This window comes from Phycodurus eques, chromosome 9, assembly GCF_024500275.1.
Source record: "Phycodurus eques isolate BA_2022a chromosome 9, UOR_Pequ_1.1, whole genome shotgun sequence".
NCBI lineage: Eukaryota > Metazoa > Chordata > Actinopteri > Syngnathiformes > Syngnathidae > Phycodurus > Phycodurus eques.
Genome location: NC_084533.1, coordinates 4,174,282 through 4,191,201, shown reverse-complemented (window position 1 = coordinate 4,191,201; position 16,920 = coordinate 4,174,282). Strand labels below are relative to the sequence as shown.

Genomic DNA, 16,920 nt, shown 5'->3' with positions numbered 1-16,920 from the left:
GAATGAGGAAAATGAGAGCGAAAGAAGAGTAGAGGCAAATGTGGTGGACCAGAGAGTGGCAATGTTTAGTAAGGGGGAAGTTAGGCATTAAAGAGGTTGAGAAATGGAAAGGTAGTTGGTCCTGATTACATTCCTGTGGAGGTCTGGAAGCATCTAGGAGATGTGAGTGTGGAGTTTTTGACCAGCTTGTTCAACAGAATTCTAGCGGGTGAGAAGATTCCTGAGGAATGGAGGAAAAGTGTGCTGGTGCCCATTTTTAAGAACAAGGGTGATGTGCAGAGCTGTGGGAACTATAGAGGAATAAAGTTGATGAGCCACACAATGAAGTTATGGGAAAGCGTAGTGGAGGCTACACTCAGGACAGGAGTGAGTATTTGTGAGCAACAGTATGGTTTCATGCCGAGAAAGTGTACCACAGATCTGGGGACCATGATTTTTGCAGATGACAGGTCACAATCTGAGTGAAAGCAGGAAGCAGGTGGAGGAACAGTTCGAAAGATGGAGGCATGCACTGGAAAGGAGAGGAATGAAGATTAGCCGAAGTAAGACAGAATATATGTGCATGAATGAGAGGGGTGGAGGGGGAAGAGAGGCTAAGGGAGAAGAGATAGCGAGGGTGGAGGACTTTAAATACTTGGGGTCAACAGTCCAGAGCAATTGTGAGTGTGGTAAGGAAGTGAAGAAACGGGTCCAAGCAAAAGGTGGAGGAAGGTGTCAGGTGTGTTATGTGACAGAAGAGTCTCTGCTCGGATGAAGGGCACCACTGTCTTATAAACTTATAAGACCATGAGGTACGGATTAGAGACAGTGGCACTGAAGTGACAACAGGAAGCAGAGCAGGATGTGGCGGAAATGAGGATGTTGAAGTTCTCTTTAGGAGTGAGGAGGTTGGATAGGATTAGAAATGAGCTCATCAGAGGGACAGCCAAGGTTAGATGTTTTGGAGACAAAGTTAGAGAGAGCAGACTTTGATAGTTTGGACACGTCCAGAGGAGAGAGAGTGAGTACAACCCCAATTTCAATGAAGTTGGGACGTTGTGTTAAACATAAATAAAAACAGAATACAATGATTTGCAAATCATGTTCAATCTATATTTAATTGAATACCTTACAAAGACGAGATATTTAACGTTCAAACTGATAAACTTGATTGTTTTGGCAAATAATCATTGACTTAGAATTTTATGGCTGCAACACGTTCCAAAAAAAAGCTGGGACACGGGGCAAAAAAGACAAGTTGAGGAATGCTCATCAAACACCTGTTTGGAACCCAAAGGTGAACAAGCTAATTGGGAACATGTTGGTGCCATGATTGGGTATAAAAGGAGCTTCACTGAATTGCTCAGTAATTGCTAAAAACAATAAAGTTGGTCAATTTGAACATTAAATATATTTTCTTTGTATTCAATTAAATATAGGTTGAACATGATTCGCAAATCATTGTATTCTGTTCTTATTTATGTTTAACACAACGTCGCAACTTCATTGGAATTGGGGTTGCATATGGTCTCCCTATATCACAGATTTTATCCTTTCGCAGTTGGGTTAGGAACATATCCCCACCAGCAATAACTGAGAGTTCACCGTAACAGGAACAAAAAGCACTGTGTTACAAATAGGGGAATATCCAAAAAGATGTAAAATACAAACAAAACTATGGTGCAAACAAAAAACAAACATATCCAACAAGGAATAGTAAAAAAATATTACAGGATGGAGTACACCAATCGACAGACAAAGAAACGATCTGGGGTCTTCATGGTGTGGGCGCCGAGCTAAATACTGGGACTTCCACTTGCAGAGCTCCAAATTGTCCATAGGTGTGAATGTGAATGGTTGTCTGTCTGTATATTTGCCCAGTCCAGTGTGTACCCCACTTCTTGCCCAAAGTCAGCTCACCGTGACCCTAATGAGGACTAGCAGTACAGAAAACGGATGGATGGATAATATCAATGCCTTATGTCTTAACAAGGTGCAATTATGCAAGTGTATTAATCAACAACTTGAGCCAAATTAAATGTGCAACAAGGTCACGCCATTATTGTTAGTCACACAGTACAGTGCTGTTTATCTGCAATCCTATCTTTCTTAGAAATGTTTCATCTGTAATCATTTCTTTCTTGAAATTTGATTCCGAATTAAGATTCAAATTCACAGTATGGACCCGGAGGGCAGTACCATCTGCAATGTTAGTACCAATAAATGCTGTCGGTTAACATCAATGGCATCTCACGTGTCTTGTGTGTCTGCAGGCTGTGAGGTGGAGATTCTGGGGTTTCACCCAACCTTCTGTGAAATGTACATCCACAGTCCATCAATAGAAAAACTAACTGATGCAATTGAACATTCTCTCACCATACTAAGGTAAGAACATGTCTCTAAAACTAAACTGCATAAGACAATTGTGCTGCATATATAGCGTACCTCTTATGCACTTCTTTCACATAACTTAGCGTCGCCGAGAGCAGTTGTCTTTTTTTTTTTTAATTATTATTTTTTAAACTTGTCCTGTTCAGCTGCATGGCCATGCAGAATGGTGTATCTGTATGCCTTTTGTGCTGGAATAGTTTTGCTGTGCAGTAGGGGAGTTTGAAATATTTCCTCTAGTTATTTTTTAATTTTTTATATCATTCTGATGTTTATTGGAACTGCAGCCGGACAGAAAAGGGTTTTAATGGATAGACCGAGGGAAAGAATGGACAAGGGAATAGGGGTGCGGACCACAGTAGAACAACAGTTGGACAGTCTCAATATTTGACGACAAGTAATGTTACAAAGTCAAATCGTGTTCTTACAGTGGCTGAAATAAGTATTTAACATGTCACCATTCTTCTCACTAAATATATTAATTTGACTTAATTTAACTTCATTTCTAATCTTATTTGTTCTACTTTCTTTGTATGTATGGATTACCTGGGTTGTTCCCAACATCTGCTGAAAATTTCATGTCAATAGCACCTTTGGGAATATATTTCGTGACAATAACGGTGACGTGTTAAATAAATATATCAGCCGCTGTATTTGTGGAAGCGACACACACCCGGTGAGGACATGCAACAACTAACCAATAGTTGAAAACGAAGGGCGGCGGGATATGCCTCTATATCAACGAAAAATGGTGTACGGACGTCACGGTGCTCAGCACACACTGCAGCCCGCATTTGGAGTCGCTGTTTTTGAACTGTAAACCATTCTACTCCCCACGTGAGTTTGCATCGTTTCTACTGGCTGGAGTCTATATTACACCGCAAGCTAACACGAACACCGCATTGCTAACACTCGCCGAGCAAGTCAACGCAATTGAAAAAAAACACCCGGACTCACCCCTCATTATTCTCGGGGACTTTAACAAAGCTAAACTCAACCACGAACTCCCTAAATACAAGCAGCACATCGACTGTCCTACCAGGGAAAATAATACTTTAGACCACTGCTACACTACGGTAAAAAACACATACCGTGCTATACCTCGTGCAGCCCTGGGATCGTCTGATCACTGCTTAATTCACTTAATACCGACGTACAAGCAAGAACTTAAATGTGCGAAGCCTACAGTGAAAACAGTCAAAAGGTGGACCAATGAAGCCAAGATGGAACTTCAAAGCTGTTTAGACTGCACAGACTGGAGTGTCTTTGAAAATTCAGCTGGCAGCCTGGATGAATATACGGACACTGTCACATCCTATATCAGTTTCTGTGAAGAGGTTTGTGTACCAACAAAATCATTTCGGACATTCAACAACCACAAGCGGTGGTTCACTGCTAAACTTAAGCAGCTTCGCCAAGCTAAGGAAGATGCATATCAGAGCGGGGACAGGGCCCTGTATAATCGAGCTAGAAACCAGCTTACTAAAGAAATTAACATTGCAAAGAGGATCTATGCAGCAAAATTGGAAAAACAGTTTAGCGCGAACGACTCAAAATCAGTCTGGCATGCATTCCAATCGCTGACTAATTACAAGCGACGATCTCCCCAAGCTGAGAACAATAGCACACTAGCCAACGACTTGAATACCTTCTATTGCAGATTTGAAAAGGACAGTTTCACTCCACACACCCACCCGGCCGCACCCGCGACCACAACCACACCTCTGACTTCTGCGTTAACCATCCATGAACAGGATGTGAGACGCATCTTCAAACAACAGAAGATTAACAAAGCGGCAGGACCGGACCATGTGTCCCCATCCTGCCTCAAAGTCTGCGCGGACCAGCTCGCTCCAGTCTTCACTCAGATCTTCAACAGATCTTTGGAAATGTGCGAAGTTCCATCCTGTTTCAAACGCTCCACCATCATTCCAGTCCCCAAGAAACCTGCAATCTCTGGTCTGAATGACTACAGGCCTGTCGCTTTGACATCTGTGGTCATGAAGTCCTTTGAACGTCTCGTGCTGGACCACCTCAAGAGTGTCACAGGTCCCCTGCTGGACCCCCTGCAGTTTGCCTACCAAGCGAACAGATCTGCGGCTGACGCAGTCAAGATGGGACTGCACTTCATCCTAGAACACCTCGACAGTGCAGGGACCTACGCGAGGATCCTGTTCGTGGACTTCAGCTCAGCGTTCAACACCGTCATCCCTGAACTCCTTTCATCCAAGCTTCTCCAGCTCAGCGTCTCACCTGCCATCTGCCAGTGGATTTACAGCTTTCTGACGGGCAGGACACAGCAGGTCAGGCTGGGGGAGGCCACCTCATCCACACGCAGCATCAGCACTGGGGCGCCCCAAGGTTGTGTCCTCTCTTTCGCTGCTCTTCTCTCTCTACACGAACGACTGCACCTCAGCGAACCCGACTGTCAAGCTCCTGAAGTTTGCAGATGACACCACTGTCATCGGCCTCATCAAGGACGGTGACGAGTCTGCATATCGACAGGAAGCGGAGCGGCTGGAGCTGTGGTGCGGCCGACACAACCTGGAGCTGAACACGCTCAAGACTGTAGAGATGATCGTGGACTTCAGGAGGCATCCTTCGCCACAGCTGCCCCTCACGTTGTCCAGCTGCCTTGTGTCAACCGTTGAGACCTTCAAGTTCCTGGGAATTACAATCTCTCAGGACCTGAAGTGGGCGACCAACATCAACTCCGTCCTCAAAAAGGCCCAGCAGAGGATGTACTTCCTGCGGCTTCTGAGAAAGCGCGGCCTGCCACCGGAGCTGCTGAGACAGTTCTACACAGCGGTCATCGAATCAGTCCTGTCTTCTTCCATCACAGTCTGGTTTGGTGCTGCTATAAAGAAGGACAAACTCCGACTGCAACGGACAATCAAAACTGCTGAAAGGATTGTCGGTACCCCCCTACCCACCATTGAGGACTTGCACGCTGCCAGAACGAAGACAAGGGCGTGCAAAATCCTCTCGGACCGTCTGCACCCCGGTCACCAGCTCTTCCAGCTCCTTCCCTCAGGTAGGCGCTACCGATCAACGCAAACTAGAACTAGTAGACATTCCAACAGCTTCTTCCCTCTGGCGATCAACTTCTTAAACACCTAACCTATAATTCCATTACAATAAGCTGGCAATTTTTTGCCTTGAGTTCGTTGTCACATTTCTGTGGGGCCAATTATGTATTACTCGTGCACTCACTGTAGTTGTCTCGCCATGCTGCACTATTTGCATATACTGGCCACTCATGCCAGAGTAGCATCTGCTCCATTTGCACACTGATTGAGGAGTGTCTGTAACATTTGCACAACCAACATTGTCCCAGATGATCGCACTACTCGTCACTTTAAACCGCATACACTCCTTGAAGTCTCAGCGCCCTTTGCAGAAAGGTCATTGCACCGGACTATTGCAATATTAGTCATTCGAACTGCTCTAAGTGCTAGATGACTCTGCATCTTTTTGCACAATTGTTTTTTGTCAATGTCTTTATGTCTCCAAAGTGTTCTGTAAATTGACTGTCTGTTGTACTAGAGCGGCTCCAACTACCGGAGACAAATTCCTTGTGTGTTTTGGACATACTTGGCAAATAAAGATGATTCTGATAGGACAAGATGAGAGAGGACAGAAATGGGCAGGGCAGGACAGGATGTGGGAAATGGGCAAGGCAGTGCTACCAATGAGTGGTGCGGTGGCATGCTTTAATAGGATCTAAACACTTGTAAGAACCTGTTAGTTGATATCTTAGTACAACCTGTGTTATTATTAGTGGCCCCAGCACAAGCAATTAAAGCCTATATACGACTGCAGACTTTGTATCGATCCGTTGTGGTGAAGAAGGAGCAAAGCCGAAAGCCGAAGCTCTCAATTTACCGGTCGATCTACATTCCTATCCTCACCTATGGTCACGAGCTGTGGGTCGTGACCAAAAGAACAAGATCCCGCATACAAGCGGCCAAAATGAGTTTCCTCTGCAGGGTGTCCGGGCTCTCCCTTAGAGATAGGGTGAGAAGCTCTGTCATCCGGGAGGGGCTCAGAGCCGAGTCGCTGCTCCTCCACATTGAGAGGAGCCAGATGAGGTGGCTCGGGCGATGTGCGAATGCTTTATGCCAGCCCCCCATGGGACTCTGAATGAGATGTGAATGTGCCCAATGTGTGAAATATGCAGTGTGAGTAATAAAAATGTGCAAGGTGTGTGAAGTAAGAGCCGAGACTCCTGCGGGCCCGACTGGTTGAAAGACCCCAGAGAAAGGTGGGGCAGGCCCCTCCCCCACCCCACAGCTGACACCTTACCATAGGCTCCTAAGTCTGCCGGGGAACCCACACAGCCCGAGCGAGAGTGTGGCAACGACCACGGTGTAGCGCCCCGGGGAGAGGTAAGAAGAGGACACGGGCCCAGGGTGCAGCAGCGCAGCCCCCACCCGGAGACCAGGATGAGGGAAAGCAGGCACTTCCTCGGCACCCAGGGACCGAAAGCAGCCCCGGTACCCTCCCCCAGGAGGGCAACACAAACAAAACCCGACTCAAGAGAAGGAGGGGGAAACAGGCCCAGCATCCCCAGAGGCCTGCACCGGCACCAGAAGGACAGGATTTAAGTACCTGCAAGTGACCCTATGGCATGTACAGGAATCTAAGATGAGAAGATATGATTTGGTAACATTACACATTAATTATTTGGTAACATTACACATTAAGTTACATTAAATTTCTGTATGACATTCTTTCCTAGGCAGACAAGAATCAAGCTTCAAGGTCCACCATTTTAAAGAAAGGTGACCAGTTTTGTTTTGGTTATCCATTTGGTTATTACGTTCCGTAGAGATCTTTTCTAGTGTTATATACTCTATGACAAGATTTTGCCATTGGATAGCTTGTTTTTTTTAGTCATAGCTAGAAATACAAGTATTGGTTGAGGATGTTTATTTGAAAGATCTATACCTTTTAAATCACTCAGCAGACAAAGATTAGGAGAAATTAGAAGTTCAAAACTGAGGAGAGCTTCTGTGTAACTCATTACCAGAAGCGCTGTCCAGGTGTACAATGCCAAAGAGCATGCAAATAAGTGTCTGGAGTGTTTTCAGTGTAATGAGTGCATATGCTTGATTTTGAATAGCCCATTTATGCATACTATATTGTGTAATGTGTGATCTATGGGGTACTTTAAACTGGATGAGTTGTAAAGTACCGTTTTTTTCTCATTGAGAATGTATTTCTCATTGTCATTGGACACTGAGGTAATTTTCCCATTTTGCGATTGGTTGAGTGTATTGAAGTAGTACTTTAATTAATTTGTATACTTTTGAAAGGAGTTTTTTTGTTTTGTGGGAGTAGTTCCTCTATTTTCTGAACATAAACGGGTAGTTATAAAGTATTCACGTGTGTTGGGAATCTTTTTCGGATTGCTGTTCTTACATTATAGTATTGAATGAAGTTACCAACTTTTACATGACATGAATGCATTATTTTTTAATCAGTGATGTAGGCGGTCAATTCCACTTTGTTCCCATGTGCTGCAGTAAAGGGGTATTTTGTTCATCTCAAAATCGGATTGTGCCAGATTGGGGCGGAATGATAAAGTGCTGACTGAGATTGTCTGGTTTCTAGACTTTTCCACCAAGCTGATAAAATTGCTGCAATAATCGGATTCTTAAAACAATTGTGACGTTTAGGCCTTGTGCTGATAAATGGGAGGTCTGAGAGTTTGATGCTATTGCAGTCTATCTGTACTGCTTCCAGCAAAGATTTTTTTTAAATTAATTAATGAGGTACTGTATTTGGCTAGCTCAGTAACAGTGTTTGAAGTTGGGTGCGTCAAGTTCGCCTTTTCCGCCTTTTTCCTTTCTAAAGGGTAGATAGGCTTGTTCTATTTTTCTTATTTTTCGAATAAACGTTTGAAATGGCATCCATCCATCCATCCATTTTCTCCGCTTATCTGAGGTTGGGTCACGGGGGCAGTGACTTCCTTCTTCCCTCTCCACAGCCACTTCATCCAGCTTTTCCTGGAGGGATCCTGAGGCGTTCCAGGATGGCTGGCTTGGGACATGGCCGGAACACATCACCCGGGAGGTGTCCAGGAAGCATCCTAATCAGAGCCCCCCCGGATGACCGGATGACCGAAGTTCTCACCCTATCTCTAAGGGAGAGCCCGGACACCCTGCAGAGGAAACTCATTTCGGACGCTTTTATGCGGGATCTTGTTCTTTCAGTCACGACCCACAACTCGTGACTGTAGGTGTGGGTAGATCGATCGGTAAATTGAGCCATTCACCTTTCGGCTTTGCTCCTTCACCACAACGGACCGATATGATTACTGCAGACGCTGCACAGATCCGCCTGTCGATCTCCCGTTCTATTCTTCCCTCACTCGTGAACAAGACCCCAAGATACCTGAACTCCTCCACTTGAGGCAGGATCACATCCCTGACTTGGAGAGGGCATGGCACCCTTTTCCTGACTGTGGACCCATGGTCTCAGATTTGGAAGTGCTGATTTTCTTCCCAGCCGCTTCACACTTTGCTGTGAACCGCTCCAGTGAGAATTGGAGATCACGTTATGTACCCTAGCAAGCTACTGCTTGCACAAATGGTTGGACGTAAACATGCCGCTCTTCTGTCGAATAATGCTGTAAAGCTTTGGTGTGGAAGAAGTAATTTAATTAAAAATAAAGCAATTTAATTACAGTAAGTTAGCACCCATTATTTCTGTCATGTTGGTTTGACCTGACTGATTAGAATACACGATCTGACGAGAGCAGTGATTTCCAACCTTTATGGAGCCAAGGAACATATTTTGCAATTGAAAAATCTCACGGCACATCAACAAACAAAAATGTCACAAAACGTGGATACATTAATTACTGTATTTAGTTCCTGCGATCTAATAGAAGACCATTAATTTGTTCTGTCTGTCACTATGCCTCACTGGCATAAATAGAGGAACAAAGATACATTATTTATTGTAAATATAATTTTTTGGAGCAATTAAGTACACAAGTATATACAGTAAATGAACAGGTCATTTAAATGGACATATTCCTCCATCATGGGATCGGATCGGTGATCGGCCCCAAAAGTCCTGATCGCGTAAAGCCTCCTTGTCCAACCCTCACTGGAAAGAAGTCCGACTGACTGCCAGCAATGGAGACCTAACTCTGACAGTGGTCGTACAGGGACCGAACAGCCCGAATCGGGGTTTAGTACCCTATACTCCCGAAGTACCCCCACAGGACTCCCTGAGGGACACGGTCGAAGGGCTTCTCCAAGTCCACAAAACACAAATAGACTGGTTGGGTGAACTCCCACGCACCCTTGAGGACCCTGCCGACGGTGTAGAGCTGGTCCACTGTTCCACGGCCAGGACGACAAACCACACTGCTCCTCCTGAATCTGAGGTTCGACTTCCTGACTGATCCTCCGCTCCAGCACCCCTGAATAGACCTTCCCAAGGAGGCTGAGGAGTGTGATCCCCCTGTAGTTGGAACACACCCTCCGATCTCCCTTCTTAAAAAGGGGGACCACCACCCCAATCTGCCAATCCAAAGGCACTGTCCCCGATGTCCACGCGATGTTGCAGAGGCGTGTCAACCAGGACAGTCCCACAACATCCAGAGCCTTTAGGAACTCCGGGCGAATCTCATCCACCCCCGGGGCCTTGTCACCGAGGAGCTTTTTAACCACCTCGGTGACCTCAACCTCAGATAGGAGAGCCCGTCTCAGAGACCCTTCCTTCACAGGGTGTAGCACAACTGCCCCATACAGCACTCCCCGAATCTAATGTGTCATTGTCCTTGGCATATGATTTACTTTCCTCATCTTTGTCACAGCTAAGGTCCTGTCTTTTGTTGTCTTCCCTTCCTATATTATTTAGTTATTGTTTCACCGTCTCTCCCCTTTAAAACTTTGTTCTGTCCAACTTAAATTTTCAATAAAAATCCATCAGTATACAAAGAACCACTGTGGCATCTTAAAAGCTACACTGTGACAGTAAAACTGTTCCTGCATAAAAGGGATACAGATCCTTCTTTCTGTTTGACCCAACAGTCTATTTTGTCAATGTCTTTCTGTCTCCAAAGTGTTCTGTAAATTGACTGTCTGTTGTCGTACTAGAGCGGCTCCAACTACCGGAGACAAATTCCTTGTGTGTTTTTTGGACATACTTGGCAAATAAAGATGATTCTGATTCTGAACAGCTGAACATGACAAAAGAAGGGGGAAAAAAAAGTTTTAGAGGCATTTGTGATGCAATCAATAGAAAATCGAGACCAAAGCTGTTCATACTGTATATGCGGAAATGAATCTCCAAGAATTTACTCATGGGATGATGGGGATGTCTTCTTTCTTGAAGGAGGCATTTCAACGGTTGTGTTTTTTTTAAACTACAAGCCTTCCAACATGTTTTACTCTCGCTTTTTTCACTCATTATTGCCAAAAAACAACATCCAGACTTCCAATAGGCAAAAATGATACTGCAGAAAACAGAGTATTTCAGTGAGGAAATTTCATCGGCTCCTGCTCGTTACAGGTCAGCCTGTGACAGGCTAAGGTGTAAAAAATGTGGGCGGGCCAAAATCTGAAAATTTAATATTTCATCAGGAAACAAGCCTAAAATTATTACTGCGTCTATTTTAGGGAGATTGTTTTCTGCAAAGTCCAGAACTATGGAATAAGTGCCAATGTTCACAAGATTAGATAGGTCCTATAATCCCCTGATGCAAACATTTATTCAGTCATTCATGTACTGTAGGTCTCCAAATAGGGTTAGGAAAAATTTAACATATAGTCAGCCTAGGAAAAACCCTGTTGATTTTGAATTATAACAAAATGGTATTGCTTAAAGTAAGTACAAGTTTGAATAATTTTCAGGCAAATTTAGTCATTGAGAATCTGATTGCTTAGTGGTGACTACACACTGTTACTGTTTTGCAGTTGTTACTTGATTTGTTTAAAGGTTTGCTTGCATACATGCTTGTGTGTGTGTGTGTGTGTGTGTGTGTGTGTGTGTGTGTGTGTGTGTGTGTGTGCGTGCGTGCGTGTGCTTGTGTGTGTGTGAATGTATAGGTCAGAGGAGGCAAACATGGCAGCGATATATTATGAGAAAATAGACATTGAGGGACACCACTTTGGTCCAGACTCCCCTCAGATCAAAACAGCAGTGCAACAACTGGACACGGCCATGCAGATACTCAACAGCAAAATGAAAGTTCGTAAGCTGTATATATTGTTACAAATACAGTACAGGTTTACCTTTCTTGTCATATAATCAGTTGCCATTGTTATATTTTTTTGCAGGAGAAGAACATGGTGAATCAGGTCAATGTTGTGCTATTTTCAGACCATGGGATGACAAAAATACAATGGATGGACAAGGTTATAGAGTTGGACAAGTATATCAACATGTCAGACATTGCCAAGATGATGGACAGAGGAACAGTTGTTAGTATGTGGGTCAAAGGAGAGAAGTTCCAACAGGTGACACAATAATTTGATTTGTCATGAAACTCTTGCTACTTTAAAAAAAAGAAAAAGTGAAATAAACAATTAAAATGAATATGAATCAACAGAATAAAGCTCCAAGATCAGGTTATGTGTTGGATTTATCTTGCCCAACATTATAAAAAATAGACACAAAAGGAATGAAGACGCTGGTTTCTTTTTCTCATGAGGAGGGCGCATGGGAGATTGTTCAGATTACAGCCTCTCAACACGCTCTAAACAATCTCTCCCGTCGCTCCTGCATTTATTTGAAAATAGGGAGGTTTCTAAGTTTACAAGACACAACACACTAAGGGGAGGGTTTCAAGGTGAAAACATGGCACCAACACCTGCCACGTCCCGGCCACGTCCTTCTCTCAGATGATTCCTGCTGAGTCATCTTCTTGAAGGCGAGACATCTTTCTTTCTAAAAATTGTCCATAATACTCATGCAAGCTAAGCAAATAAATGATAACTTCTACAATATATCCAACATTATGTTAAAAACAAAAACAAATAGATGCCGATGTATGTGACTAGCGGAGAAATATGAGTGGCAGTCAAAAAAGTAATGAGCCCAATTTAGTTTAACCTACTAATAATAATTTAAAAAATCATATATTTTCACAGTTTGTAGTTTAAATACTTTGTTGGTTTATTTTTAAAATGTTGTTTAAGCCTGTGCTCTTCCTGTGAGGGATTTTAGAAATAAAGTCATTGTTGGATGCCTGTTAGAAGCAGAGAGCTGTGATTGAGTTTCTTGCTTTGGAAGGGGAACCACCACTAAACATGTACAAAAGGTTGCAAAATGTGTATGGGTAAACTGCCATAGACCACAGCAAAATCAAAGAGTGGGTGTTCAGGATCAAAGGCCAAGAACAAGCACTCCACTTTGAGGGACCTATGCGACGAGCAATGGCGCGGCAGACCATCTTCAGCGGTTAATCCTGGAAGTAGGGCTAGGTTTGAGCCATTAATCAGACAAGATTGTAGAGTCACCACTCACCATTGATCACCTCACCATCATAAAGATGATTCTGATTGTGATATGTCATCATTGATGACATAACCCTAACCATACACACTTTAAAGCCTTTTGAAAATATTGAGTGGTGGCTCCCCTTCCATCCATCCATTTTCCGTACCGCTCATCCTCACTAGGGTCAATCCCGGCTAACTGTGGGCGAGAGGTGGAGTGCACCCTGTGCTAATCATTCATCCACTGTGGCGCGGTTCCCCTTCCAGAGCAAGAAAGTCACAGCCCTCTGCTTCTTACGGACATCCAACGATGTAATTTCTAACATGGCGGACAGAGGTAGGACAGGCTTAAATAAATCCTTTTTTTTTTTAAATAAATAAATAAAATAAAATTTAAAAATATACTTCAAACAAGTATTTCATTTAAAAACCCTGAAATATTCAGAATTCAGCTATAAGTAGATTAAATGAAATTGGGATCATTACTTTTTGACTGCCCCTCGTATGTAAAATTAAAAAAACATTTATGTGCAGGAATAAATGCCGTCATACATGCAGATGTAGCAACAGACCCAATATGTGCTTCACTTTTTTTTTTTCCAGGTACATGCAGCTTTGTCCAAGGTCCCAAACATGCATGCTTATGCCAGAGATGAGATCCCTGAACGCTTTCATTATAAAGGAGGAAGGTTTGTTGCCCCTCTAACACTGGTGGCTGAGCCAGGCTGGTTCATCGCTCAGGTACATCATCATTAAGTCTTGGTATACTAGATTCATTATACTCAAACTACAACCCCAATTCCAATGAAGTTGGGACGTTGTGTTAAACATAAATAAAATCAGAATGCAATGATTTGCAAATCATGTTCAACCTATATTTAATTGAATACACTACAAAGACAAGATATTGAATATTCAAACTGATAAACTGTTGTTTTAGAAAATAATCATTAACTTAAGAGTTTTATGGCTGCAACATGTTCCAAGAAACGTGGGACAGGTGGCAAAGAAGACCGAGAAAGTTTTAGGAATGCTCATCAAACACCTGTTTGGAACAGTATTTGTCTTTGTAGTGTATTCAATTAAATATATGTTGAACATGACTTTCACATCATTGTATTCTGTTTTAATTTATGTTTAACACAACATCCCAACTTCATTGGAATTGGGGTTGTCGATAAAAATATATCCGTCCAAATATTATCGATAGATTAAATTGACAGTTACTTCATATTAATGTTCATGTTTTGTTCAGATAGTGTATAATTAATGCTTGTGAATGTGTTCTGTCCAGAATAAGGCTCACCTCCCATACTGGAAAAATGACTCCAATGGGCAGCCCTTGGCATGGCAAAATGGCTGGCACGGTTACGACAACAAATTTCATGACATGGGCGGCTTTTTCTTGGCAGCAGGACCTGGTACTGCTAATACGTTTTGCTTCAGATTTCTCAAGCAAAGAACAACCTGACAAAAGTAGAAGCTTGACATTTTTGTTCCTAGTGGAACCTCTAAGTTAGAACAAAATCCTTTCTGGGATGGTGTGCCTCCAAATGCTGTAAAAATAAGAGAAAAAAAGAATAGACAGGAAATAATATAAATTCAATTGATCTGTTCCTGGACTATTATAAAACATTTACGAAATGTGCAGGGAATGTTATGTATTAGTATAATTACCAGTGGAAAAAGAAATGTTACTTTCATCAAACTGAAAAGGTAAATGAGGAGGATGTAATAAAACTTGTTCCATGTATCTCTTTTTAAAAATGTATATATTTTTGGTTATAAAAAGAAAAATCGAATCAATACAAACTCTATATTTGAGAAATAATGTCGGCAATTTGCGGATAGCTAACTAGCAGCGAGCGCGAGTTAGCAAACGTGAGCAGTCCACCACAATACTTGGACTATGCCACCTTTTAAGCTTCACAATGCTCTCATCAGAGTAGAGCGTGCTTCTAAACTGTCGACCGTCGCTTGACAACTGTGGATCTTGACACAGCCTACCTGCAAAGTCATGGGCAGACAGACTTGCTGTGGTGGTGGTATTATGCAATCTTAGCCCCACGATTTCCAGCAAAAAAAAAAATCTCAACGGCTGGCTCACAGACACATTATTGGAAATAGGCAGCTCACAAAAGATTTTACTCCAGAGACCCAACTATTTGTATACAAGCAATTAGAAGTACATTTTCGATAATACTGTCACCTTTAGCAACTTATCTATCCACTTCAATGGTCCCCACATGTAACGTACTACGGCTTTCAACCTCTTTTTACTTCTGCTTGTCACTTTTCTAAATGATTTTGTTTGAAATTTGACACGAGCTTAGAGGACTTGAGGTTGTACTAGATGGTTCATCCTTTTTTCCATTCTCCTCATGTAAAAGGGAAATTGGTATTTCAAAAAAAAAAAAAAACAACAATATAGTGTCCTGTACTTTGAGTGGTGTTAACCTCAAACCAGAAAATCTTTCCACGCACACAAATAAGAGGAGGCTGACTGTCGTTGCACTATAATAGTGACATTGAAAAAGAGAAAAATTGTTTTCTATTTATGAACTTCTGTGCTCATCAAGGATTATCAATAATAAACACCAGGTTCCACTATATTGACATTAACACATGCCAAAGCTTTCATTGAGAATCATCTTGATTTAATGATTTCCTCTCCCTTTCATTTAGACTTCAAGCAGAATTTCCGTGCTCCTCCTATCCAAACTGTTGACGTTTATAACGTATTGTGCCAAACACTGGGAGTGGAACCTTTGCCAAATAATGGGTCCTGGTCTCGGGTTGAGAATCTCCTCAACAGCTCTGGTAGTCTGCACTTGCCCACAACGCAGTGGACCTGCTGGATGGCTTTATTAGGAACCCTGCTGGCACTGCGTCAATAAAAGACACCAAAGTCGAATGTTTTTAATGTCTATAGATTGTAGGCATATTGTAACAAGCTATAGACTATAGGTTGAAACCACTTTCAGCTGGAACAGTGATTATGACTCTTCATCTGTGTTTTGGGAATTTCTACTGGTATTTAGGTTTAATTGAAGAAAATCCAAAGATTCTTAAATGTAATGTGTGATTAAGAAGGACAAAAATATCTGATATGCAAGAAAGATAAAATACAAATATCAACGATAATACATGTAGATGTTTAATGTTGAGTTGTTGGTTGTTTTTTTTTTCATTCCAAATGTCTTCTTCTGAGTCTTTTTAATAACCTAGGAGCAAAAAACTTTTTTAACTGAGGTTACATATAATGAGCCAGGAAAACTTCAAACTTCAGTATACTATAAATATTTTGCTGTTGAAGTCAGATTTGTATATCTTTCTTGTATTGTTCTATAAATTTTCTTTAATTTGAAACATACAGTATTTCGGTCTTTGATATTGTCAACATTTTATTACTTAACAGCTAAACGTGTAATTACAAGATGGGCTAAGCTACAAAGATATTCTGAAAAACCCGGCATTGCAGTCTACTGATGGGAACAGAATAAGAAAAGTCACTTGCCTTATGGGCATAGGCCATTGCAGTTTCTAGCAATGGTGTGCCATTTGCTTACCCACATGTGAAATAATTTAACTGTTTAAAAAAAAAAACAATAAATAAAAAGTGTGTTGGTAATTTATTTTGATTATATTATTGCATTTTGGATGATAATATGTTACCATATTTTAACGGTAAGTGTGAGTAATTTATTTTAACGTGTTACTGTGTATTTTTACAGTACACTATAGTAGAATAACTGTGGGTCTATGCCAGTATGTTTGGATGCAGACTTTTTCGTCACTCTGATTGAAATCATTCCAATTGAAGATCTCTAGTGAGCTGTTTACATGTGACGTGATCTATTCCCATCTGGTACATACATATGGCAAGACTTCTTAATATTTAAAGGCAAGTTTGACGATCTGGAATTAACATTGTAGTGATCAACAACGTCATTCTGACTAGTCGTAGTTACCTTTTGCCGGAGTGCCCGGAGAAAACCCACACAGGCACGGGGAGAACATGCAAACTCCACACAGGCAGTGCCGGGGATTGAACCCCAGACGCTCTAATCAGTCATCCACCGTGCCGCCACAA

The 16,920-nt window shown here is 42.2% G+C and overlaps 1 protein-coding gene across 1 annotated transcript in view; it reads left to right on the top strand.

The window, feature by feature from the left end:
- enpp6 (ectonucleotide pyrophosphatase/phosphodiesterase 6) overlaps nt 1-16,462 on the top strand; it is a 30,802-nt gene extending 14,340 nt beyond the window's left edge. The window contains exons 3-8 of the mRNA XM_061686447.1: nt 2,253-2,364; nt 11,436-11,577; nt 11,667-11,846; nt 13,431-13,568; nt 14,122-14,248; nt 15,513-16,462. Coding sequence (XP_061542431.1) covers nt 2,253-2,364; nt 11,436-11,577; nt 11,667-11,846; nt 13,431-13,568; nt 14,122-14,248; nt 15,513-15,724 — 911 coding nt within the window. The 3' untranslated portion in view covers nt 15,725-16,462. The remainder of the gene's footprint in view (nt 1-2,252; nt 2,365-11,435; nt 11,578-11,666; nt 11,847-13,430; nt 13,569-14,121; nt 14,249-15,512) is intronic.
- Nucleotides 16,463-16,920: the final 458 nt, after the last annotated feature.